General features: G+C 38.9%; 2 protein-coding genes across 2 annotated transcripts in view; both read right to left on the bottom strand.

Moving 5' to 3' along the window:
- Window positions 1-24,217, bottom strand: part of cmn (calymmin) — a 44,753-nt gene extending 20,536 nt beyond the window's left edge. The window contains exons 1-16 of the mRNA XM_056772065.1: window positions 24,085-24,217; window positions 20,242-20,289; window positions 19,894-19,944; window positions 18,567-18,620; window positions 18,354-18,404; window positions 17,906-17,953; window positions 16,562-16,612; window positions 12,710-12,766; window positions 12,550-12,603; window positions 1,625-1,681; window positions 1,460-1,510; window positions 1,121-1,177; window positions 956-1,006; window positions 617-673; window positions 453-503; window positions 114-170 (exon numbers count right to left, since the gene is read on the bottom strand). Of these exons, the coding sequence (XP_056628043.1) occupies window positions 114-170; window positions 453-503; window positions 617-673; window positions 956-1,006; window positions 1,121-1,177; window positions 1,460-1,510; window positions 1,625-1,681; window positions 12,550-12,603; window positions 12,710-12,766; window positions 16,562-16,612; window positions 17,906-17,953; window positions 18,354-18,404; window positions 18,567-18,620; window positions 19,894-19,944; window positions 20,242-20,289; window positions 24,085-24,157 (868 nt within the window). The 5' untranslated portion in view covers window positions 24,158-24,217. The remainder of the gene's footprint in view (window positions 1-113; window positions 171-452; window positions 504-616; window positions 674-955; window positions 1,007-1,120; window positions 1,178-1,459; window positions 1,511-1,624; window positions 1,682-12,549; window positions 12,604-12,709; window positions 12,767-16,561; window positions 16,613-17,905; window positions 17,954-18,353; window positions 18,405-18,566; window positions 18,621-19,893; window positions 19,945-20,241; window positions 20,290-24,084) is intronic.
- On the bottom strand, window positions 1,720-9,035 carry cuzd1.1 (CUB and zona pellucida-like domains 1, tandem duplicate 1). The gene is made up of 2 exons (XM_056771970.1): window positions 3,036-9,035; window positions 1,720-2,839 (listed from the first exon to the last, which is right to left on the bottom strand). The coding sequence occupies exon 1, from the start codon at window positions 8,751-8,753 to the stop codon at window positions 3,513-3,515; it is 5,241 nt and encodes a 1,746-aa protein (XP_056627948.1). The 5' UTR covers window positions 8,754-9,035; the 3' UTR covers window positions 1,720-2,839; window positions 3,036-3,512.
- Window positions 24,218-26,787: the final 2,570 nt, after the last annotated feature.

A 26,787-nucleotide genomic window follows, 5' to 3' on the forward strand; every position in this document is an offset into this window, starting at 1 on the left:
TGTGGATCAGACCCAAAGCATATGAGATTCGGATGGCATCCAAAAATATTATTAAATAAGACCATTAAGGCAGAACGATTGAGTCCTTTATCAGACACAATTAAAACTTTTACCTGGTTTAGGTCCCTTGCCCCCATTATTGGGATAGCCCATATTTCCTTGAGAGGAACCTAATTAAAGAAACAAAATCTTTGTATTAACTTAATGACTCCTAACAGTATTTTACCATGTGGTTTAAATGGGTTACACAGATCGACAGGAAACAGATACAACACCTGCATTGCAAAGCAAGTGATGAAGTTCAATAACTCAACTGGCGCATAAAGAATTGAACTGAGATCCACTCAAATGATGTGCATAAATCAGCTGTTTTATATTAGCTATAAACATGTGTCATCCAATAAGCACCAGAACGTTTCATTGTACAATAGTCATGAATACATGTAATTTACCCTGGGGCTCGGCTGCTTGTCCATTGTAGGGTCCGGCCTTTGCACCATACCCTTGGATCAGACCCAACACACGTAAGAATCAGATGGCATACCAAAATATGATTAAATCAAACCATTAAGGTGGAACGATTAAGTCCTTAATCACACAAAATTAAAATGTTTACCTGGTTTAGGTCCCTTGCCCCCATTATTGGGATAGCCCATATTTCCCTGAAAGGAACCTAATTAAAGAAACAAAATCTTTGTATTAACTTAATGACTCCTAACAGTATTTTACTATGTGGTTTAAATGGGTTACACAGATCGACAGGAAACAGATACAACACCTGCATTGCATCGCAAGTGATAAACTTCAATAACTCAACTGGCGCATAAAGAATTGAACTGAGATCCACTCAATTGAAGTCCATATATCAACTGTTTTACAGTAGCTATGAAGATATGTCCTCCAATAAGAACCAGAACGTTTTATTTTACAATAGAAATGATCACATGTCATTTACCCTGGGGCTCGGCTGCTTGTCCATTGTAGGGTCCGGCCTTTGCACCATACCCTGTGGATCAGACCCAAGGCATATGAGATTTGGATGGCATCAAAAAATATGATTAAATAAAATCATTAAGGCGGAATGATTAAGTCCTTTATCACACACAATTAAAACATTTACCTGGTTTAGGTCCCTTGCCCCCATTATTGGGATAGCCCATATTTCCTTGAAAGGAACCTAATTAAAGATATAAAATCTTCATGTTAACTTAATATCTCTTAACAACATTTTACCATGTGGTTTAAAGGGATTACACAGATCGACCGGAAACAGATACAACACCTGCATTGCAAAGCAAGTGATGAAGTTCAATAACTCAACTGGCGCATAAAGAATTGAACTGAGATCCACTCAAATGATGTGAATACATCAATCGTTTTAAAGTAGCTATGAAGATATGTCATCCAATAAGAACCAGAACGTTTCATTTTACAATAGTAATGATTACATGTCATTTACCCTGTGGCTCGGCTGCTTGTCCATTGTAGGGTCCGGCCTTTGCACCATACCCTGTGGATCAGACCCAAATCATATGAGATTCGGATGGCATCCAAAAATATGATTAAATAAAACCATTAAGGCGGAATGATTAATTTCTTTATCACACACAATTAAAACGTTTACCTGGTTTAGGTCCCTTGCCCCCATTATTGGGATAGCCCATATTTCCTTGAAAGGAACCTAATTAAAGAAATAAAATCTTCATGTTAACTTAATAACTCTTAACAACATTTTACCATGTGGTTTAAAGGGATTACACAGATCGACAGGAAACAGATGTGGCGGGGGAAATATGCCACCGCCTTGTGAGGGAAATGTTCTGCACTATACTAAGGAAGACTGAGTGAGCAACAGGATCCTAGTCCCCCCACCCAATGCTTTTAGTCTACGTACAACTAATTAAACTAGTTGTGTGGTTTCTATCGTGTTGCAATGTGTAATGCTCAAGAGTCGGCGATGTGGGCTTCAGGATTTACTCAATGCACGGAGGCCACCTGAAGTGTGTGTGTAGAAAACTCAGGGGTTAAACCTAGCGTACTACAAAACCCACCCTCCCCGGATCTAACAGGATAGGTAAGACGCCCCCACTCCTTAGTATAAGTGACTCACAAATAAACAAACAGTTTTAGCTTAACTAACAAAAAAAATTACATTTATTTTTTACTGCATTAAATAAAATGCTTCTCTTTTCTTTGTCTTCACAGGAAGTATGAAACAATTTTAAATGCAGATGAATCAAAATTAAATAAAAATGTGGAAAATAATAAAAGGAGAAGAAAACTGATTTGTTTCAGTTTCAATTCAATTTGAACACATTCAGAATCAGGATCACTTTTGAAAGATTCACAATTGTAAATAGATTGAAACAGTTCACTTGAAAGTTCAACAGTTCACTCCAATTTAACTCAAAGATTCAAATTCGATTCAAAACTCCAGGAAAAAGGAATGAAAAAGTTATACTCTGTCCGTTTGAGTTCACGAGCACAAAAAAGAAAGTTTATGAATCCACTTTTCAGGAAAAATTCACTTATAACGGCTCCATCAAAATGACTGTACGATTGAACTGTTTAGTTTAGATGACTCACTGACAGAAAATGGCAATGTTATTCTGCTTAGCAGTATTCAGTAGGAAAACAGGAAAAACAATGTACATCACCACTCTTGGTTTGTGGATGAGGAGCTGAATGATGTCCAATGGATGGCAGGTTGTCTCTTCACTCACTTAACTCTCAGCGATTGTGCTCGCGATACTGACGTCAGCAGCTTGATTCAACGAGGCTGCAATCCCAGCTGATGGAGTCTCAAATGAGAAGACTAACAACACACGCCCGCACGGCCCTATCAGACGACTCAATCAGTATCAGCATTCACTGTCTCATATTCGTTTTAGAAAAATGAAAAAAAACTGTTTTAAACAAAGAAAACGTGAGAGTATTCACTCCTACACGAGACTGAAACTTTATGAAACTAACAGGCCTTTCTGCCCAGCTTCACACGCAAAAGAAACGGCAGAAAACTCTTTTTTAAAACTCACTTCAACAAACTTCTTCACATAAACAAAGACTCCGCGGCAACGTTATACATCTCTGGTTGATGTCACGGGTCTAAAAATAACTTTTCACGAACTCAACAATCCGCTCTCAGCTCACAGCTGCTTCACTCACTCCACGTGCTAACTCTCCATCTCTCCTCGCTCAATACGTCAAAACCAAAATTGGCGGCGCCCGTCAAGCGTCAAAATAGAAGTCTTCACAATTTGTCAAAATAAAAGTCTTCATAATCATTCACAAATTTGTAGATCCCCTACATTCCCCCCTGCTAAACCCTGCCATACCATCGGACTTCCATTCAGCAACTCAGTCCCTGAAAAATATACAACAGAGGATAGCAGGTTAAAATTCTTCACAGTGCAAAATCTCAGTATAACAATGAAAAGGTTCAAAGTTACTCAACTAGGAAGTTTGATAAACATTCACATTAAAAGAAACTTCCCAAACCTTCAGGTTTTGAATTATTTTAAGACATAGTCAGTCTTAAATCTAACAGGTAATGTACCTCTGTTACTACGTTGAGAACGTCTAGGTTCAGAAATACATTCATTCTCACTTTCAGCATCAGATTCACCTGAATTTACTGACCCAAGTACTGACTGACCTACAGTACCCTCAGCTGACACCTCATTGTCATGTTCTCTAACACCATTGTCTAACCCATCCCCATCTTCCCCTCGACACCCCGTGTCTGTGTGGATGTCGGGTGCAAATGTAACAGGGACTGCAAGAACATAAGGATCTTCTGAGTCAGTGTGTTCCTGTTCTGTATATTCTCTAGATTTGCGTCTAGATGTACAGGGTTGTGGTGATGACTGAAAAGTGCAATGCTTAAGTTGATCCCTATGTACAACTTTACATGGGCCCCCTCTCTCTGGACGGATTGTATAGACTGGGGTATCTGCGTGATTCTGTTTCACCACAATGTAAGGTAGGGATTCCCAGTGATCTTGTATTTTCTTCCTTCCCTTATGTGAATGGTTACGTAACAGAACACGGTCACCAGGTCTCATGAGTGCTCCATGTGATCTGCGATCATAGGCTCTTTTCCTTTTTCTCGAAGTCTCTTGTGCTGCATGATTGGCTACTTCAACAGCAGTCTTTAATCTGTGGTGATGGTCTCTCACCCAGTCATCAAGATTATCAACTTCACTGTCCTCCAAGTCTCTCCAGCCCAGAATGTCCAGCGGCAATCGAGCATCCCTGCCGAACATCAAGTAGAATGGCGAATAGCCGGTTGAGGTGTGAGTCCGGCTATTGTATGCCATGACTAACTCAGGGAGATACTGCTTCCAATTCCTTTTCTTTTCTGGGGGTAATGTCCTAAGCATGTCATGCATAGTTCTGTTAAATCTTTCGCACTGGGAATTACCCTGAGGGTGATACGGCGTTGTGCGACTCTTTCCGATTCCATAGACTTTACACAGCTCTTTGATGACATTGGCTTCGAAACATCGACCTTGGTCGGAATGCAGTCGTGCGGGGCAGCCATAGTGGACAAACCAATGCTGCACCAGTGCTTTGGCTGTGGTGCGAGCAGTCTGATTTTTGGTTGGCACTGCCACCGTGAAACGAGTGAACATGTCAGTTAAGACAAGAACATTCTCATATCCTCCTACAGATTCCTCCAAGAGAGTATAATCCATAGCGAGAACTTCCAGTGGGGCTGAAACATTAGTACATGTCATTGGGGCTCGAATTTTAGGGAAGACATCTTTTGCGAGATTACATCTCTTGCACTCATTAATCCAGCTTTGAACATCCTTAGCCATTGATGGCCAGTAATAGCTTCTCCTCGTACGTTCCAGCGTGCTTCTCTCTCCAAAATGGCCACAATGATCATGCTGACTCTCATACACTTTGAAACGCAGGGATTCCGGAACCACTAATTGACAAATCTCTTCTCCGTCTCGAGGGTCAAGGATGGTTCGGAACAGCAATCCTTTCTTAAGCTTGAGTCGTATGAACTGTCTAGCAAGTCTTTTTGATTCTACGTTCATGTTTCGCTGTTCAACCGGACTCAGATTCTTTTTGGTCAGTACAGCGTGGTAGATGGGTGCTATACTAGAGTCAGCCTTTTGTTCCTCTTCTATCTCACTCCAACTATGTCCAGGAACTTTCCTCGTCCCTGACACCTGTACCGATGCTTGTACTTTCTGCCGATTTTTAGAGATTGGCCACAAGCATGTGCGTACTTCCTCTGAGTTCATCTTGATGAAGTCTTTAGCAGAGTCCTCCTGCTCTGGCTCTTCAACTGATGGGATCCTTGACAATGCATCCGCGTTTGCGTTTTGTCGTCCTGGCTTGTAGAAGACTTCAAAATCAAACTCTGCTAACTGAGCACTCCACCTTTGTTCTACAGCACCTAGATTTGCTGTCTCAAGGTAGCGCAAAGGGTTATGATCGGTGACCACAGAGAATTTTGAGTAGATCAAATATTCTTTAAACTTTTCGGTCACTGCCCATTTCAGGGCAAGCATCTCGAGCTTGAAAGCACTGTAATTTTTATCGTTCTTTTCTGATCCACGAAGGCCTCGACTCGCATATGCGATCACACGCTCCACCTCTCCTTGTCGTTGACTCAATACAGCCCCAAGACCATGCAAACTCCCGTCAGTTGTGAGTATGAAAGGCTGGCTGAAATCTGGATATGCAAGGACTGGTGGACACATTAAGCACTGTTTGAGTTGGTCAAGGGCAGTCTGACACTCAGTTGTCCAGTTAAAAGATTCCATCATTTTCCCTTTTACTCCTTTACCAACCAGAACATGAAGTGGTCGGGCCAGCTGAGCAAAGCCAGGAACAAATCTCCTGTAGTAACTCATGAATCCTAGGACTTGTCTCAACTCTCTGACACTCTTAGGTACAGGCCATGTTTGCAATGCACAAGTTTTCTCTCCATCAACCTGTATTCCCTCGGAGGAAATTAAGTGACCTAGGAATTTCACTTCGGGTTTCAACAGGAAGCACTTGCTGGGTTTTAACTTCAATCCATGCTGTCTCAAGCGATTGAACACGATTTCCAGTCTTTCACAGTGACTATCAAAGTCCTTCGAAAAGACAATAATGTCATCAAGGTAGATAAGTAATGTGTCGAACGTCAGATCACCGAGCACCACTCCCATCAGCCGTTGAAAAGTCGCAGGAGCGTTGCAAAGTCCGAACGGCATCCTGGACCATTCAAACAGACCAAAAGGAGTGGTTACAGCAGTCTTTGCTCTGTCTTCCTCACTCATTGCTACCTGGAAATAGCCTGAAGTTAAATCAAGTGTTGAGAACAGCTGCGCATTTCCTAAGGCATCAAGTGACTCCTCAACACGTGGAAGGGGATAAGCGTCCTTGCAGGTCACTTTATTCAGCCTTCTGTAATCACAGCAAAACCTCACGCTTCCATCCTTTTTGATCACTATTACAGCTGGAGACGCCCATGGACTGCAGCTTTCTCGGAGTACACCTTGAGATACTAAATCTCGAACATGCTTTTTCACTTCTTGAAATACTTGGGGAGGAATTCTACGATGTCTTTGCTTAAGGGGAGGAGCATCTCCTGTAGGGATGTTGTGTGTGACAGCTGTCGTATACCCAAAGTCACATTCGTTCTTAGAAAACACGTCACTGTGCTTCACCAGGAGGTCTCTGAGTTTTTCACGCTGAGTTTCTGTGAGGTCTTCAAGATTTGTTTGAACTGCAACAGGTAACGGCTCTGTGGTGCTTTTCTCTGCTCTTACCTCACTTTGCTTCACAGCCTTGACATGCAAAGCACCCTCTTCCTCCTCAAACTCGACAACCACTTTTGGTACAACCTCCTGTGGCTTACACAGTACTGCTATCCTACAGCGTGGCATGAGTGTTACAGCTCTCTCGCTAGAATTCAACACTCTTACTGGGACTTTACCATCTGCTGCCTTGGCGAGCACATTAGCGATCAAAACACTCTTGGGTAAGCTAACTTCTGATGAGGCTTCAACCAGCACTTGACAGCTTACTTTTGGTGGTATTCTACAACGACCTTCCAGAACACGCTCACTGAAAGGAGGGATAGTGATTGCTTGCTTTCCTGCAACTTTCACGAAACCAATCTGGTCTCCACAGTTCAAAGCCTCAGTCTGCATTTGAAGATTAGCTAACACTCGCTGTACTTTTGCCTCCCCAGCACCATGGCTGTGTCGGTCCATCTTCCTCATATCTCCAGTGGTTATGAACAGATCTTTGAGGTCACTCAACACATTCATCCCAACAATTCCAGGTAGTCCTTTCAACTCTGTTCCATTGGAGTTGTTCTCTTTGATCACAAACACACACTTTCCAGGCAATGTCTTTCCCATGCACTCAATGTCTGCTTCCAGACATCCTATAATGGGAATGTCTAGTCCATTTGCCGCTGTGAGTTGGACCCAATTGGCAGATGACAGCACAACTTCTCCGAAGTGAGCTTTAAAATGAGACTCAGTAATCGTAGTCACCTCGGATCCTGTATCCAAGAGGCAAGCAGTTCTAATACCTGCAATTATCAGGTCGATGGTAAGACAGTCACCAAAAGCACTTTCACAGAGGGCCTTAGAAACATTCTCTGCATCACAGTCTGCTGTGTGACTTCTGATAACGGATGGACCTGGACTCTCTAGCACTGAGGTAACTTGATCAGCTGCATTTACCATCTCCCCTCTGTGTTTCTGAGGTTGCACTCCACTTGAGTTCTCTCTGTTCTGAGTACAGCGTCGGCTAGTATGCCCTGGTTTACCACAAGTATAGCATATGTATCTTCCTTCGCTGTCTTTTAGAGGTTCACTTTTAGTTTTGCTCTCCTTTTCTACAGGTTTTACTTTCTCTTTGTTATTCACCATCTGAAAGAGTTGTTCTTGTCTGGCAGCTATCTGTTGAATAGCTTCATGAAGCTTCTCCAAAGTGAGAGGGACTGAAGAGTTATCTGTCGCAGCAGTAGCCTGGACGACACCCCGTGAACGAGTACTGCTTCTCAAATTGCATGGGATTTGCACTTCTTCTTCTTCTGACCAGGTAATCGCTTCCTGCATAAGCTGAATAAATGTCAGGTCCCTCTCAGCTTTGACTCTCCTCTTCATCTCACGTCGTAGGGAGTCATCCTTGAGACCCAACACCAGCTGTTCTTTCAGTACACTGTCAGCATCAGGAACTCTAGACGGATCCCGGTTCTGGATGATGCTCAGCTTCTCCTGCAAGTCATAAGCGTAAGAGCGGATGGTTTCTCCAGGCATTTGTTTGCGGTCATAAAACTCTTTCAATCTGCTACCAATGGGAAGTTTGTCTCCATAAGTCTGATCCAAAGCATCAAAAATCTCATCAACTGCTTTCTCTTTTCCATTAAGCATAAACTTAACTGTCATTTTAGCTTCGTCTTTGAGATACTGCTTAACAAACTCAATTTTGTCTTCTTCAGGAATTCTCATTACTTTAAAAGCGGACTTCATTGAGTTTATCCAATCCTCTATACTCGGTTCACCAGGTTTGGAACGGCATCCGCTGAAGTCTGGAAGTTTACGATCTCTTGGAATGTAGACAGTAGATGGCACTCTCTGAGCAACTGCCTGTTGATCGATAACAGCTTTAGCAAGCGAAAGTGTTTCTCTCTGTTCGGCTCTGGCCTGTACCAGCATATCTGACTGTTCACCGAACCTCTTTTCCATCTCTTCAAACTGTCGTTTTAATTCTCCCAGTTCAGCCATTGTGTTGACTCAAAGACCACGAACTTGCACAATTAGAATACTCGCTAGTTTATCCTGTTCGTGACGCCAGTATGTGGCGGGGGAAATATGCCACCGCCTTGTGAGGGAAATGTTCTGCACTATACTAAGGAAGACTGAGTGAGCAACAGGATCCTAGTCCCCCCACCCAATGCTTTTAGTCTACGTACAACTAATTAAACTAGTTGTGTGGTTTCTATCGTGTTGCAATGTGTAATGCTCAAGAGTCGGCGATGTGGGCTTCAGGATTTACTCAATGCACGGAGGCCACCTGAAGTGTGTTTGTAGAAAACTCAGGGGTTAAACCTAGCGTACTACAAAACCCACCCTCCCCGGATCTAAAAGGAAAGGTAAGACGCCCCCACTCCTTAGTATAAGTGACTCACAAATAAACAAACAGTTTTAGCTTAACTAACAAAAAAAATTACATTTATTTTTTACTGCATTAAATAAAATGCTTCTCTTTTCTTTGTCTTCACAGGAAGTATGAAACAATTTTAAATGCAGATGAATCAAAATTAAATAAAAATGTGGAAAATAATAAAAGGAGAAGAAAACTGATTTGTTTCAGTTTCAATTCAATTTGAACACATTCAGAATCAGGATCACTTTTGAAAGATTCACAATTGTAAATAGATTGAAACAGTTCACTTGAAAGTTCAACAGTTCACTCCAATTTAACTCAAAGATTCAAATTCGATTCAAAACTCCAGGAAAAAGGAATGAAAAAGTTATACTCTGTCCGTTTGAGTTCACGAGCACAAAAAAGAAAGTTTATGAATCCACTTTTCAGGAAAAATTCACTTATAACGGCTCCATCAAAATGACTGTACGATTGAACTGTTTAGTTTAGATGACTCACTGACAGAAAATGGCAATGTTATTCTGCTTAGCAGTATTCAGTAGGAAAACAGGAAAAACAATGTACATCACCACTCTTGGTTTGTGGATGAGGAGCTGAATGATGTCCAATGGATGGCAGGTTGTCTCTTCACTCACTTAACTCTCAGCGATTGTGCTCGCGATACTGACGTCAGCAGCTTGATTCAACGAGGCTGCAATCCCAGCTGATGGAGTCTCAAATGAGAAGACTAACAACACACGCCCGCACGGCCCTATCAGACGACTCAATCAGTATCAGCATTCACTGTCTCATATTCGTTTTAGAAAAATGAAAAAAAACTGTTTTAAACAAAGAAAACGTGAGAGTATTCACTCCTACACGAGACTGAAACTTTATGAAACTAACAGGCCTTTCTGCCCAGCTTCACACGCAAAAGAAACGGCAGAAAACTCTTTTTTAAAACTCACTTCAACAAACTTCTTCACATAAACAAAGACTCCGCGGCAACGTTATACATCTCTGGTTGATGTCACGGGTCTAAAAATAACTTTTCACGAACTCAACAATCCGCTCTCAGCTCACAGCTGCTTCACTCACTCCACGTGCTAACTCTCCATCTCTCCTCGCGCAATACGTCAAAACCAAAATTGGCGGCGCCCGTCAAGCGTCAAAATAGAAGTCTTCACAATTTGTCAAAATAAAAGTCTTCATAATCATTCACAAATTTGTAGATCCCCTACACAGATACAACGCCTGCATTGCAAAGCAAGTGATGAAGTTCAATAACTCAACTGGCGCATAAAGAACTGAACTTAGATCCACTCAAATGATGTGCATACATCAATCGGTTTACAGTAGCTTTGAAGATATGTCATCCAATAAGCAACATAACGTTTCATTTTACAATAGTAATGATTACATGTCATTTACGCTGTGGCTCGGCTGCTTGTCCATTGTAGGGTCCGGCCTTTGCACGATACCCTGCAGATCAGACCCAACGCATTTGAGTGTCAGATGGCATCCAAAAATATGATCAAATAAATAATTAAGGCAGAACGAATGAGTCCTTTGTCACACACAATTAAAACGTTTGCCTGGTTTAGGTAGGGTGACCATACGTCCTCTTTTTCCCGGACATGTCCTCTTTTTGAGACAAAAAAACTGCGTCCGGACGGGATTTCTAAATTTCCTAAAATATCCGGGATTCGGGTTTAACGTTCTAAAGTCGTCATTCATTGCATGCGTCTTATATTTTTTGCAAAGCAACACCTTCTTGTTCGCCACCATTGGTCGGTAATGTACGCACGTACGTAAACAAAGTGCATCTCATTCCCTCAGAACCACGGCAACAACCAATAGCGAGAGAAGCAGCTTGCTTTTCATTGGGTGGCACATGGCATCTGAATAGCGTTAACGATGCCCATTTTTTTTAATGGCAAGTGATTTTTTATTTAACCTATGGCCTTGAAAAGACAGTGTTTTTTTATTATTTAAATGCTAAACTTTTTTATTTGTTTGTTATTTTTCTATTCCTGAAGACCAAAAGTTGAATGGAATGGATGTATTACTTTATGTATTAAAGTTCAGTAACAGTTTCATGGTTGTTAACGCATTTGTCAAGTATTTACACCCATCCCGATCTTTCCACCCGCTGTGGGTGTCCATCTGCCTCCTGCCCCCACTGACTGTCCTCATTTTTGAAAGCTGAAATATGGTCACCCTAGGTTTAGGTCCCTTGCCCCCATTATTGGGATAGCCCATATTTCCTAGAGAAGAACCTAATTAAAGGAAAATAATCTTTATTTTAATTAAATAACTCTTAACAAAATTTTACTATGTGGCTTTAAAGGCAAGCAACAGATACAACACCTGCGTTGCTTAGCAAGTGGCAAAGTTCAATAACTCAACTGGTGCATAAAGAATTGAACTGAGATCCACTCACAGGTGTGCATAGTAAATCAACTCTTTTACCAACACATTCTCACTACCAGCTCATCACATATTGAGGCTTGAAGCACAGGGCACCCTTAAGCATCTGTTTTCGACATTTGGGGAATACTTTGCTGTCAATGACAAACCTTTGCCGACAGTATGCAGACGAGAAGGGCACGAGTTATTTTACCATTAATAAGAAATGATATAGTTTTAATTTTACAATGACATGCATTGTTGTATGATTTTCAATTTAAACAGCCAGAATAATTGTTTTTGCATTACACTGTTCAGTCATTTTGAGGGAAGTAACGCAACACGTGTATTTATTATATAATATAATAAAAAGATACAAAACCTTTTCAAAAACTACAAATATTCCACGCATACTGAGGTCAAAGGATCGATTTGTATGAATATCAGATGCAAAAGCGATCACCACTGGCCGTAAATCCAGAAGCTAGCATAGCATTGGCTCTAGTGTGTCTCATGACTGATCGCATGTGGTCATTGCGTTCACGGAGTTCGTCATATAAAGTTGTATATGGCTTCAGTTCACAAGGTTTGCAATGCAAGTTGTTTTGAAATACTTTTAAACTGTTTTTTTAACAATTTATACAATAAATTCCTGTGACTGTACTTTCACTCGTGTGTTGCATTTTGTGTGCTTGAGAAGTGGTTAGGTTTAGGGCAGGGTAAGGGACTCTAAATTATCTTTAAATTCCAAAATATTTATGAAAACAAATATATCTTTACAAATGCTAATTAAATGTGCCTTAAACTGAGGCAAACAATCTAAAAGCAGCACATCGAAAACTTAAACTAAGGGGGGTGTTGAAAAGTGTGTTGAAAAGTGAGGCAAAAGGGCGCTGACCAATCTTAAAAATTTGAGGGACTGTTGGGAGTTAGAATGGGTTGGTTTTACAATTGGTGCGAACATGTGTCATCCAATCGGGTTCATCAATTTTCATTTTATAAAAGAAATGATCACTTGTAAATTACCCTGAGGTTTTGCTCCTTGTCCATTGTAGTAGGGTCCGGCCTTTGTACCATAGCCTGTGGATCATACAGAACACACAACATTCAGATGCTATCCAAAAATCTGATGACCACATTAAGGCAGAAGCATTCAATATTTGTCACACACAAATAAAAATTTCACCTGGTTTTGGTCCATTGATTCCACTATTGGGATAGCCCATATTTCCTAAAGAAGAACCTAATTAGAGAAAGAAAATCTTCATATTAACTTAATAACTCCTAACAACATTTTACCAAGGGGTTTAAAGACAGATACCACACCTACATTTCCTAGCAAGTGGTAAAGTTCAATAACTCAAACAGTGCATAAAGAATTGAACTGAGAACCAATCATAGGTGTGTGTTTACATCAGGCCTGTGTCTATAAAACTTCTCAAAATTGCTCTTAAGAGTAGTCTTAAACTTTGGCTTAAGTGTAAAAAATTTAAGTTCTGACTTAAGAGTTCTAAATTAAGGACCACAATTATTAAAACAAAATGGCTTCCCTTGACCTCTGAATCAGCCAATAGGGCGCCTGCAAGGGTGAAGTCATAGCAGCATGGTACCCTTTATTCATGAATTATTTTATTCATTTATATATGGGCAATTCTGAATACAGAATTTGTGCAAAGTGTTGTCCCACATCACAAAAGCATTCAATTATTCAATTTTTCAAATCTAAGTTGTTTATAAGATCCTTCTATCATCTACATAAACCCACAATAATATTTATATTATCAGTCAGCTTAGTAGATATAATCATTTATCATTTATTGGGTACTTTCAATTGGGACATGGGTGTCTCGATCCCAAACATCTAAATTTCAACCTATGAAAAATGTTAAATATATATTTGATGATTTTTGAAAAGTGAAGCTCAAAATAATACTTATTTTATATTTTATGTTTGTACTATGTTTTAAACTTTATGTAAAAAAATGTGTCTTGGATTTTCATGTCACTACCGAAACAGTGTATGTTTAGTCCATTGGCTGAAACTGATTTTGGTCACACCCCTATATTTTTGATCAATATTTATTACTTCGTCCCTGTTGAAGCATTCTGTTGAAAGATGTTTCAATGTGGATAATTGTCTACAGAGTTTGCCATCTGCCCCAGAAGTCTGTAAGACAAAATTTGTAAACTGCTAGCATGCAGAGGGTTTGATATTCGTCAGTGGGAGAGTAACAAGCAAATTTGTTCTGTTAATGCTTAACTCTACACAACCCTGGGATCAGAAACAGTGAAAGATGTGCTTGTCTTCATGTCCTCGTGAACTCCAAACCTCTTGGGTATGTTTCAGCAGATATGGCTGATTTAGATCCCGTTACTCCCAACTGCCTGCTTATTGGGTGGCCAGATGGATCCCTGCCTCAAGTAATATATCTAGTGTCTGAGCTCCTGGGAAGATGAAGATGGAGGCATTCACAGGTGTTGTCCGACAGTTTCTGGATGGTCTTTATAAGGCACTACTTACCTGAACTTCAGGCCAGGAACATTTTATTTAAATAGCAAAAAATTGATTTAAAAATTAATTTTAAACAAAATCTTAATATGTAAATGTATGTTAACATTTACATTTAGTCATTTTGCAGACGCTTTTATCTAAAGCGACCTACAGAGAGTTCAGGGAGCAATAAGCGGTATGTCATACAGGAGCAATAATACAATAGCTAATACAAAGTTACTAGTTTCAACAAAAGCCAGACCAATACCTGTTGAGAGAAAGAGAGAGGGTTAGTTTTAGATGTTTTTTTTCTTCTCACTTGTCTGTCAAGTAGTCACACAAGAGATGGGTTTTAGGTAGTTTTTTGAATGTTGTGAGAGATGTGATTGACCGGACTGAGTTAGGAAGAATGCTCTACCAGGAAGGAGTTGTGAAGTAAAATGAGTGGGAAAGCGAATAACTGCCCTTTTGAGAAGGCAATATAAGATGCCGCTCATTTGCTGAATGCAATGTTCTCGATGGAGTGTAGGAGGGAGTGAAAGTATGCTGGTGCAGATCCAGTTATACACCTCTACGCAAGCATTAGAGACTTGAATCTGATACGGGCTTAAACCGGTAGCCTGTGGAGAGAGATGAAAAGGGGTGTCACATGAGCCCTTTTGGGCTGTTGGAAGGCGAGGCATCCTACTACATTCTGAACCAGCTGGAGCGGTTTGATTGCCTTTGCAGGAAGACCAGCAAGGAGAGCATTGCATTACTCCAACCTTGAGATTACCAGGACCTGCCTGGATAAGGAGTTGTGCCGCATGCTCAGTGAGATAGGGTCTAACCTTTCTAATGTTGAATAAGGCATATCATCATTACCGCGTTGTCTTTGCAATGTGATCATTGAAGGACAGCTGTTCATCAAATAAGACTCCGAGGTTCCTGGATGTTTTTGGAGGAGTGACTGTGGTATTGCCAAGTTGGATGGTGAGATCGTGTTGCACCGTGCGGTGTGCCGGAAATAGGAGTAGTTCTGTCTTGGCAGGGTTCAGCAGGAGGTTATGCTCTTTCATCAAATCTGAGATGTCTTCTATGTAGGCTGTAATGCGAGCTGCTACAGTGGTATCCTAAAAGTGAAATGAGATGTATATCTGGGTCTAGTGATAGGCGAAGCCGTGTGCCCATATGAGGGGTCCATAGGATGTCGTGTAGATGGAAAAAAGCAGCAGTCCAAGCACCGATCCCTGAGGGACCAAAGTGATCATCTGGTGATCAGCGGACAGCGAGGCCCTCCACGACACCCTGAAGGATCTGGCGGAGATTTAGGATGTGAATCAGTGGAGAGGAGTGCCAGAAATTCCAGAGATGACACGGTTGCTAGCAGTATCTGGTGATTGACAGTATTGAACGCTGGAGATAAGTCTAGCAGAATCCTTCTTTCTAAATTATAGATCATTGTGTTTGACAAAATTTGGGGAGAAGAGGAAGAATATTTCAAATATTTCTGAAATTACAATATGAAAATTAACTGCACAATTACTAGAAATGTGTATCATTGATACAATTTGGATTCATCATTTTTTTTTTCAAGATGTTTCCAACTCTGATTTTGCACCAATTCTGTAGAATGGCCCATATACAGCTGCAATCCATGACTTAATTGGGTAAAATAAACCAAAATTTTGTTATTGGGCAAGTGTATAAAAATCCAACCCAATATCACCACAAAGCGTGTGAGAGACAGTGACACGCTTTGACTCCTCTAGGCCTGAACACGTATGTATGAAGGCGGAGTAACTTTTTTTATTTAATTAAAATTTTTAATACATTTTTCTAATGTTTTTATCATTCATGAGATGTACTGGGTATACATGGTATTTTGTGTACGTTATTACTTTGAGCGCAGACTTTAGAAGCAGTTTAGCACGTAACCAGGCCCCACCACTAAACCTAACATAATATAAAAACACATAACAGTAATCTAATACAACATTTTCAAGTTGCAGTTTCTAAATTTTATTTTGCATTATGCGCAAAGATATTACAAATACGTATCCATTTTGGAGTTTTAAGAGTTAATTTAAATAATTAAGCTGCTGAATCACATCATATTACACTCACAGCTGTAGGCTTCCTAATGAAAAGTTTAAAAAATTAAAAAATTGGATTCAACATTATTTTATATATTGTTATATTATTTCATTAACTCACTTTCATCATATCATTCCAACACTCTGTTTCTTTGTTGTTAAGTCCATGGTATCTGCCTCTGTACTGCCATCTTGTTGCTCTTAACTAGGTAAGGAGGCCTCTTCACCTCTCTTAAAAAACTTTGGACCGGAGACCTAGTCTTAACACTTATCAAACTTTATGAGTTACTAAGTTTAAGAGTAAGAGTAAAATTATGTCAATTTTAGAATCTTGACACACTTAAAAGTAAAATTTACATGAGTGGCTTTATACATATGGGCCTAGTTGTTTTACAATAGCTTTAAAAATGCGCAATCCAATAAGAACTAGAAATTTTCATTATATAATAGAACATGATTACATGTAACTTACCCTGGGGTTTGGCAGCTTGTCCATTGTTAAGTCCGGCCTTTACCCCATACCCTGTGGATCAGACAGAACACACATGAGATTGGCATGGTATCTTAAAAATGGATAAATCTAAACCATTAAGGCGAAGGCGATTAACGGAGTGTCTATTTACACTGAGTATTATTTGCACCTGCTCTGCCCACTAATATGTGATTGGAATAGAGAAAGTGTGAGAAAGACGCAATTTCAAACCGCGACTCCAGTGGTGTATGGTGTAAAGACTGTATACTGTAGCTTTGGCACTGGAGACTGGGGTTCTAATCCACCTCTCAATTTTTTACATCACCTGAAAGCTGAATAATTAAGCTTTCTATTAACGTTCCATAACTCAACTGATGCATACTTTTTTTTAAATCTGAGATCCACTCATAGGTATGTATACATCAGCTGTTTTACATGAATAAAAGTTTCTATTGATGTCTGGTTTGTTAGGATAGGACATTATCTGGCTGAGATACAGCTGTTTAAAACTCTGGAATTTGAGGGTGCAAAATATCTTCATGGAACATGATCTTTACTTAATATTCTAATGATTTTTTGGCATAAAAGAAAAAAATATAATTTTGACCCATACAATGTATTTTTGGCTTTTACTAAAAATGTTCCCGTGCTACTTAAGACTTTTTGTCTATTTGTGATCCAGGGTCACATAATAAAACATACTATATAAATATACCTATTACAGGCAGGGGTGCAACTCCCACTGAAAATTTGGCAAATAGCCAAGACAACTGACAATATAAAAGTTTATACCACTGTGTGTCTTTCTGGTTAATGTGTATTCAACAAACCTTATTTTTTCCTGGGCAATGATAGTGGAAATGTAAAATAGATTATCTTGTGGCTATGACTTTGTTCGGGAATTTGGGGCTGTGGGTTTTTGTTCAGCTTCTGTTCCTTATGTTAGGACATGGACACTCATGCTCTGTCTTAAGTAGCACATGCTTTCAGTCTTCTGATGATGCACTATTCTTTTTGTCTTATTGCTGACTTGTTGTGGATAGTGGTGTAGATTTCACCACTTCTGTTTTGGCATTGTTTTGTCCTGTGATTAAATCCTGGAACATCCTTCTGCCCCTTTACTGTTAGCTCACAGGCCATTGACCTATTTGTCCTTAGGGTTAGGGTTAATTTAAAAATCTAAATTTACAATGCTTTACACGTGTTTACAGTAGATAATGTATGTTATCGTTGATTGGCTATTTGTTGGTTTATCATTCCCATGCCCCTTCCAATTCCAACCTTTTAAATATAAAATACAACCAGCAAAAATATTCTTTAACCATCAAACAGAATTATATTTACCTTTGAATGCTCCATTTCCATTGGCTGCTGCAGGAAAGAAACTTTGACCTGCAGAAGAGTAGAAAAAACAAATAAACAATCCGATTTAATGAATTTGCAAAGCTTTGCATTATGCAATTGGCTATACAGAATTCAAATACAGAACACAAATAATTGGCTGGAAACATTGTTATTAATTACTTGTTATTCCTGATGTGTGTGTGTGTGTGAGTGTGTGTGCGTGCGTGCGTGCGTGTGTGTGTGTGTGCGTGTTATTGTACATTTCTTTGTCACTGCCTCCCATTAAAGCAATTTTCAGTGTAGATTTGATATACCTGGGATTTGTAAAACCATACTGTATTTTATTCAATAAGAAAGATAAATTATATAGAAAGAAATCAACACTATTGTGGAAATACTTTGCGTCACCATTTGCTTTCATTGAATATGAATATTAGATTATTTGTACCTTTGACTGTAGCTCCATTTCCATTGGTTGTTGGAAGAGAGGCACTGTGACCTGCCAAAGAACAAACAATCATATTTAATGAATGTACAAAGTTTATTTTAGCCACTGGGCTCAACATTATGTCCAAGAGCTAAAGTAGGTGGACTACCAAATTCTACAACATCATAACTATAAGTTATACATGTCTTTGGTTTGCAAATTATCTTTGATTACCATTGGGTAGCGCTCCATATCCATTTTGTGTGGCTGCAGCTGATGCTCCATAACCTTATGAAAGAAACATATAATATTATCGGCATCTGCCACAGGTTGACAAAGTGCTTTACAATGAAATAAAGAAAACAAAAAGGAATTAACAGACAGAGCTACAATACGAACTAAAAATCAAGGAGAAAGATCAGTTTTAAGACAGGATTTGAACTCAGATAAAGTGGAAGCTGATCAAATGTGACTAGACAGGTTATTTGAAAGGATAGGGCCGGTCGGGTAAAAGGCTTCGTATCACCTTGTCTTTAGGCAAGTTCAAGGGATCTGAAGGAGGAAATTGCCCTATGATATTAGACTTCTTGCGGAAGTGTAGGAGTGGAGTCCGTTTGTCAGGTAAGAGGGTGCTAGATTATGTAATGATTTCTAGAAAAGAAGCAAAATTTAAAATTCTATAATGTTTCGGCAGCCATCGTAGGGATCTCAAAAGGGGCGTAGCCGGATAATTTTTTATGGCTCGTCAGAAATGTAATTGCTGCATTTCAAACTACATGTAGGCAGGAGATTTGGGTCTTAGATATGCCATAGTAGAGGGTGTTGCAATAATCTAACCGAACTGAAATAAAAGCATAGATTGCTAACTTTAGAGAGGGCTCGGATAAAAAATAAAAACATTCGAAAGGGAACGAACAGAGAAACCCAGGGAAAGTAAGTAGAGAGAAAAGAGAGCAGGTGCTAAAACAGAGCCTTGGGGCACACTACAGGTTAGATTGCCTAAAGAGGAGGTGAAACTTCATATCACAGAATCTTGTCATCTATAGGCTGGGGACTGGTCCATCGTAGCTTAAAAGACAGAGTTGCCTCAAATAATAAGGGCGTATAATATCATAAGGACATAACGAAGGATTAAGTTTTGCTTCCCATAAAAGACCCTAAAGGATTTTTAAGTATCAACATTTCATAATCTGTTAACTATGTCTGGGCCCTCAGATTTTAGAATGTGTCAAGTATTTCAAGAAATCTTCACAAAGTGCAAAGGTAGGATTGTGAAAGGAATTAACAGGAGTATTTGACATTGAATTTATTACAACAACAAAAAACGAAAATAAAAAACTTGTGGGTATAGTGATGTTTCAGATTTGCAAAACAGGAAGCTTTGGCTGTCTTAACAATGTCCTGATAAGAACAAAAAAATCTTCAAGATATCAGAGGAGATGTGAGGTTTAGCTTTTTCTCCATGTGTACCTATGTAAGAAGTATGTGTTGTAGTTAACCTTGCGTTAGGCTGTGCCCCACTCACCCCTGCTCTCTAAGCGTTAAACATAATATTCTTTACCTTTCAACATAGCCCCATTTCCATTGGCTGCTGGAAGAGAGACACTTTGACCTGCACAGGAGTCAAAAGGGGGGAACAAGCAATCATATTTAATAAGCATGTAAATGCTGAATAATGCCTCTACAGTTAGAAAAGAATGGCTGGTTAATATTGGTTAATATATACACAATTTACAATTCAGATTTTAAAATGAACACAAGTATTGTTCAAATTACTTTTAATGTAAATGTGAATTGTCATGTCCTAACTTGTTAATCGTATATGTTCAAAGTATACTTCAAATACTTAAAGGACATGAGATGAAGAAATGATACAGACAGAATCAGAGTGTGGAATTATTCTGCTTACCATTTCCTTTAATATTAGCTGATCCGCTATTTGGCCCCAAACTATAACCTAAAACAACAGATTTCAGAAAACAAGATTGTTTTATATACTTGCAAATACATATAATGTGATCTTTTCTCAATTAAATTGAGTCTTAGTCAGTATCTCCTTTAACAGTTAATTTTTGTATAAAAACTTGAATAAAACGGGAAGGTAATTGCATGTCTAATTTTCATATACACATGGCATAATAATGGAGGAAAATTCATCAACAGACTGACTGTGTACAAGTAATAAAATTCCATTCTCACGACAACATGTTGAATTCAGATAGGCAGTGCCAGAAAAACCTCATTCTCTTTGATTGAGTTTAGTCAGAAGCTTTTGGCAGAGGAAAGATGTTTCACAAAATGCTGTGAGGATTTTCAGGGAATAAGCAATAAGCAGTTGCCCTTCTCATAGCTCCCTTGTATATTGTATATGGCCCATAAAACAATATAACTTTTGTATAGTATTGATTACTAAAACGCCCAAAACTAATTACTAATACGCTGCCTGTCCAAAAGTCACCACCTGGGCAGTGCTATGATCTGGCGTTGCTGCAGTTAGTCATGTGGTCTAGCTTCAGCAACGTTATGTGCACTGTAAACCAAGATTTTTACAAGAACGAGAAGTTGGTAACACCCAAACATTTTGAGTTTTAGCGGTCCTTGGTATAAGTAAGCAGAACTTTCAAATTTTGATTACTGTTAAGTTAAAGTTCTTAACAAATCTAATTTAAGTGCAACTTAAAAATTTAATTTATCCTTTTTATGAAATTTAGTAGACAGAACTTAAATAACTACACCAAAGTTGCATTTTTAAGTTAATTAAACTAAAATCTTTGAGTTGTTTTTATTTTTGTCTTAATATGCACAAATCAAATACTTTGACTTATGTAACACATGTTACAGGTCAAATGCAGCTTCGCAGAGCCTAAGCACATGCACCACTCTTCTAAACAATGGTAACCACAAAACTGAAAAATATGTCAAACTCTTCTAAATATCTAAGAGAAGTGAACATTAATGACAAACAAGTCTTTGACTTTACTGAAAACATGTAAATAAATCAGATTTTTTTTATTTACTCTCCTAATGCAGTCTGACGCAAAGCATGCTGGGAATTGGAAATTCTTCTTGACCTATAGTGTTCAATTAACTTTACAGTGTGTCCAAAGAATGAGGTCAGCTGACGACCTGAATTTTCTGAATGACCAGGTTATTCCATCAATGGATTTTTTCTTCACAATGCCAGGATTCATCGGGCTGAAATTATGAAAGGGTGGTTCAGGAAGCATGAGACCAGTGGCGGTTCTACATTGAATCACTCCCCGGGCGAGATCCCCTCTGGGTGCCCCCCCCACCTATCCCACCCATCCGAGAAAAAAACAAAAACAAAATTTTGCACAAACAGCCATGTTTTACCATAACAATATAATTGTAAGACAAGCTTATATTTCTCAATTGCACAAATCCTTCAACAGAACATTTTAAAAACACAATTCTGCACAAAACATTATAAGTTATCAGAATCTGAACACAACATAACGTTACTGTGAAATGACCAGATCAAACGTGACGTGCTAACATGGATGCACCTATGAAGCCGCGGGGTTTGCTTCAGGGAAAATTTATTTTTAAGAAGCTACCCAATGGAAACCTCGACAAGACTAAGGTTGTTTGCACCTTGTTCAATGTGGAATTTGTTTTCTGTATGGAATTGGTTTACATACACTTGGTTTAAAAAAAATTCTCTCAACAGGAAGTGGTCTAGCTTAAGTTATAACCAGTAACTTTGTATTGGCACCTAATGTATTATGGCTCCTGTATGACATATAGCTTTTTGCTCCCTAACTCTCTGTAAATCGCTGTAATTTAGCGTCTGCTAAATGACTAAATGTGAATGTACTGTAGGAGCTCTTCCAGTCTCATGTACCACCTAAACGCAAAGCATCCCTTAGCTAATGCGGAAGTAAACACAAGTACATCTTATTGAACATAATTTAATTTTCATCACAAATTATCATACTAGAACAGTTTTCTCAAGCAGTTTGTGATGCATTTTGGAAACAGGAGATGAGCCCCTGGTCTAATGCGCCACCTGGCTTGAGAAAACCGTTCTCAAAGACTTACTTCTAGTCATTATTTTAGCACACATACTGAATAACTTCGGCAGAATTGAAATGAGCCATTTTAATCTAGATTAAAAAAATGAATCTATGCCCACCACTAAGTATAACTCTTAAGAATTGCAAATTTAAATAAACATGCCCTTACATGGCAAATGTCTGTCACGACTCGTTAGACGCTATATTAATCTAATCTAAGGGAGGAACAATTAGCTCCTTGGTTACTGCCTCGAATTATATTCTTTGTCACGCAACAGAGTTATAGCAAATGTTCGTCTTTGAAACTTCCTACACATATGTTAATTTTGTTGGCTAATTACAGGGCCCAAAATTAACCCCAATGATGGAAATAAATAATAACTTTCCTTGAAACAGTTTTGTTGCAAAGCACAATCTTATGGTGAAATTAGATCTCGTGTTTGTTGAGTTAAGACCGAATTATTGTTTTATAAGCATAGCAAGCATCATATAGCAAGAAGGCTAACAAACGTAAGAGTTGACGTTACCACCAATTAACATTAGCCCTTCATTGATGACATGGATAACGTCACCGTAATCATACAGAGAGAACGTAGCTGCATACCTTGATCTTTTGCTCTTTTCTCCTATTCTACTTTTATTTGTTCTTATATTGGGCACCTGACGGCTTTTTTTCTCTCAATCACTGTCGCTGTGTTTATCTGGCACTCGACAATCAAGACTAAACCACTTCACCTCCACATAATCGTCTTGGATTACCTTTTTTTTATTAGCCATTTCACACACACAATTCAGAAAAAAAATGCTAATTATAGGCATGTGCTTTAATATTATGAATGAAATGTGCGTTATTTGGAAAAGAGTCAAGGTGTGACTGACTTTAGCACACTAAGCGGATCCCTCTCCTTGTCCGCTCCATTTGGGAGAGGTGACCTGTCCATCGCGGGCGCGGCCCCTCCCCTTTACACTTTTTTCACAGCTTCTGCTTTCTCAGCAAGCAGGGGCGGCAATTTGCCAATTCCCCACACAGAACAGTTATATTATAGATAATAGAAACCCGCTTAGCGGCGCACATTATTTTTCTTTTTCAAGTGATTTTGCCGCCCCCCACTAGTCGTGAAAATTTGGCGCCCCGGGCGGCTGCCCGGTTCGCCCGTGCCTAAAACCGCCACTGCATGAGACATCATTTTCACACCTTAACCCCATTGAGAATCTTTGGGATGTGCTGGAGAAGCAGCCGTCCATCAAAGCAATCAAAGCTAAAGGCGGTACAATGAAATATTACAGTGTGTGACTTTTTTTGGATGGGCAATGTATATAATATAAAATCATATAAAAACAGTCTAGTAGTTATTGGTCCAACAAATATATCAAAACAGGCTTTATGGTCTTTATGTAAATTAAGATATTTGTTTACTTTTAAGTCAAAAGAAAGTATGCCTTCAAGTCCTCCCGAACATCACTTTGTAGTTACCAAGAGCAATAATCACTCTTTGTTGCTTTTAGCCACAGTCTCTGTCTAGTGACGCTATAGTTTGCACAAACACACACAAATACTACTAACACTTTATACATAAGATGCTTTGATGAGATTCATTATTTCTTGCTCTCGTATCTTCCAGGTAAAAGTCAAAGTGGATTTAAGACAAACTAGAACATACAACATGGATTCCACATAACATATATTTGTATTGTCATTATTTCTCTATTCTTACCTGTGCCGCCTGTAAGTGTCGCTCTTGTCATCCAGAGCAATAACATCATCGATAAAAGTGTCCATCCCAACATTGTGGAGAAAACTAAAGAAAAGAACCTAGAAAAGAAGCAGGCGACAAGAAAATAGCCCAAAATTCAAAGAAGATGGTTGCATAGACAAAAGACATGCCGTTCTCTCTTGAGCTTTATAAACCATCTGTGTGTAGTGGCACCTCCTCTTAGGGGCCATCCAATAGTGAGATGTGCTTTCATTTCACTCCTCTTTATGCCCAAAAAACTTGATGTACCCCTATATCACTTTATTTTGAACCTGTTGTGTTACTTGTAAAAATAAAAATCATATCTTACAGAAATGTACATTTTATCATCTTGGTGGCTAAAACCACCTAAGGAAACTTGTTCCATTATTACATTTCATTTAAATAAGTGAAACAAAAGCAGATCCAAATGAAATATTTCCACCAGAAAATGTTATGTGCATGTTAAACTGAAGAGATGTTTAAACAGGAGCTCACTGTTTGCTCATTAAATGAACCATTACGTCTGTGCTAGCTACTGACTTTCGCGCTATGCCTGATTTTGAAGGCACAATCTTGAATTCTAGACGTTGTAAAACCAACACACAGTCAGACACTGTGTAAACCATGAGAGTTGTCACTCAAACACTACCACACCGGAAACAATGGGCAAACACTCAGAAAAGGTTCGCAAACGAACAGAAAAGGTCCTTATATAAGATCAGGGTGCTAGGCCCAAAGATTTTGAGTGTGAATTAAACAGTCATTTTAAAATCTGGCATTTTTTTGTTCTCATGATTTTAATGATAAGATCAACTACATTGACAACAGCTAAAACTGTTGCTTTAACAAAGCTAAATACTTAATGTGGCATACATGAAGTATATTTCCCAGAGTAATTACAAGCATTTTGTTCCTCAGTGTTGTTTTATAAATGTTTAATTTCTAGTCTCTATTATTATTATGTATTTATACAGCATAAACTGTATTATTTATATACTATTTTAAATATTTGCATTATGTCCTGTAGGAATTTAAATCTAAATAAATGTATTATTTCAACTCATGAAAAAGTAAAACAATGTGGCTAAAGTAAAACAGCAGAAGAATACCAAAGGGTCTCACCTCCCACCAACATTCCACACACTGTACCTAAATCCTCATATCAAGGGTTCAAGGGGAGTTGAGAAGCTGACCTTTAACCCATCATACTTCTCTTTTCTGACCTCTCATACGTTTAACTGATGCATAGAATTACATCATCCTGACCCACCCCAACACACACACAAAGAAGGTCTTTCTGTTAGTTAGATTGAGGATGTGATGGGATAGATTCTGTTTAAACCGAAGGACACTTCCTTCATACATCTGCCTCAATAGCTTGAAACGGACACACAACCAATTTTAATAACTAGTTCAGTTGTAAATAAGTCTGCACTGTTTTTTCAGTCATTTTTTCAACGTTTATTTTAAATAGCGCTTTTTATTATTTGCATTTTATCAAAGCAAATGTACTGGAAAAAACACATGTTAATCAAATATAGAATAAATAAGAATATAGCCCTGAAAGTAATATGAAAAAGAAAAGTAAAAAATCAAACACATATTTAAACACACACATACAGTTGAAAGAAAAAGTTGGTGAACCCTTTGGGCTTACTTGGATTTCTTCACAAATTGGTCATAAAATGTGTTCTGATCTTCATCTAAGTCACAACAATAGAGAAACACAGTCTGCTTAAACTAATACCGCACAAACATTATATGTTTTCATGTTTTTATTGAACACAACATGTAAACATTCATAGTGCAGGGTGGAAAAAGTATGTGAAACCCTAGGCTAATGACTTCTCCAAGAGCTAATTGGAGCCAGGAGTCAGCCAACCTGGGGTCCAATCAATGTGATGCCATTGGATGTGTTGATTAAAGCTTGCCTGTCCAATAAAAAACACACACCAGTTTTGAGTTTGCTGTTCTGAAGAAGTGTTGTCTGATGTGAACCATGCCTCGCACAAAAGAGCTCTCAGAAGACCTACGATCAAGAATTGTTGACTTACATAAAGCTGGAAAGGGCTACAAAAGTATATCTAAAAGCCTTGATGTCCATGTGTCCACGGTAAGACAGATTGTCTACAAATGGAGAAAGTTCAGCACTGTTGCTACACTCCCTAGGCGTGGTCGTCCTGTAAAGATGACTGCAAGAGCACAGCGCAGAATGCTCAATGAGGTGAAGAAGAATCCTAGAGTGTCAGCTAAACACTTACAGAAATCTCTGGCACATGCTAACATTTTTGTTGACAAATCTACAATAAGGAAAACATTAAACAAGAATGGACTTCATGGGAGGACACCACGGAGGAAGCCACTGTTGTCCAAAAAAAACATTGCAGCACGTTTGAAGTTTGCAAAAGAGCACCTGGATGTTCCACAGCACTACTGGCAAAACATTCTGTGGACAGATGAAACCAAAATTGAGTTGTTTAGAAAGAACACACAACGCTATGTGTGGAGAACAAAAGGCACACCAACATCAAAACCTCATCCCAACTGTGAAATATGGTGGAGGGGGCATCATGGTTTGGGGCTGCTTTGCTGCCTCAGGCCCTGGACGGATTACTGTCATCGATGGAAAAATGAATTCCAAAGTTTATCAAGACATTTTGCAGGAAAACTTAAGATCATCTG

Source organism: Triplophysa dalaica, chromosome 17 (assembly GCF_015846415.1).
Source record: "Triplophysa dalaica isolate WHDGS20190420 chromosome 17, ASM1584641v1, whole genome shotgun sequence".
Lineage (NCBI taxonomy): Eukaryota > Metazoa > Chordata > Actinopteri > Cypriniformes > Nemacheilidae > Triplophysa > Triplophysa dalaica.

Coding starts and splice junctions, on each gene's coding strand:
- cuzd1.1 (XM_056771970.1), bottom strand. CDS start 8,753: ATGGCTGAACTGGGAGAATTAAAACGACAGTTTGAAGAGATGGAAAAG.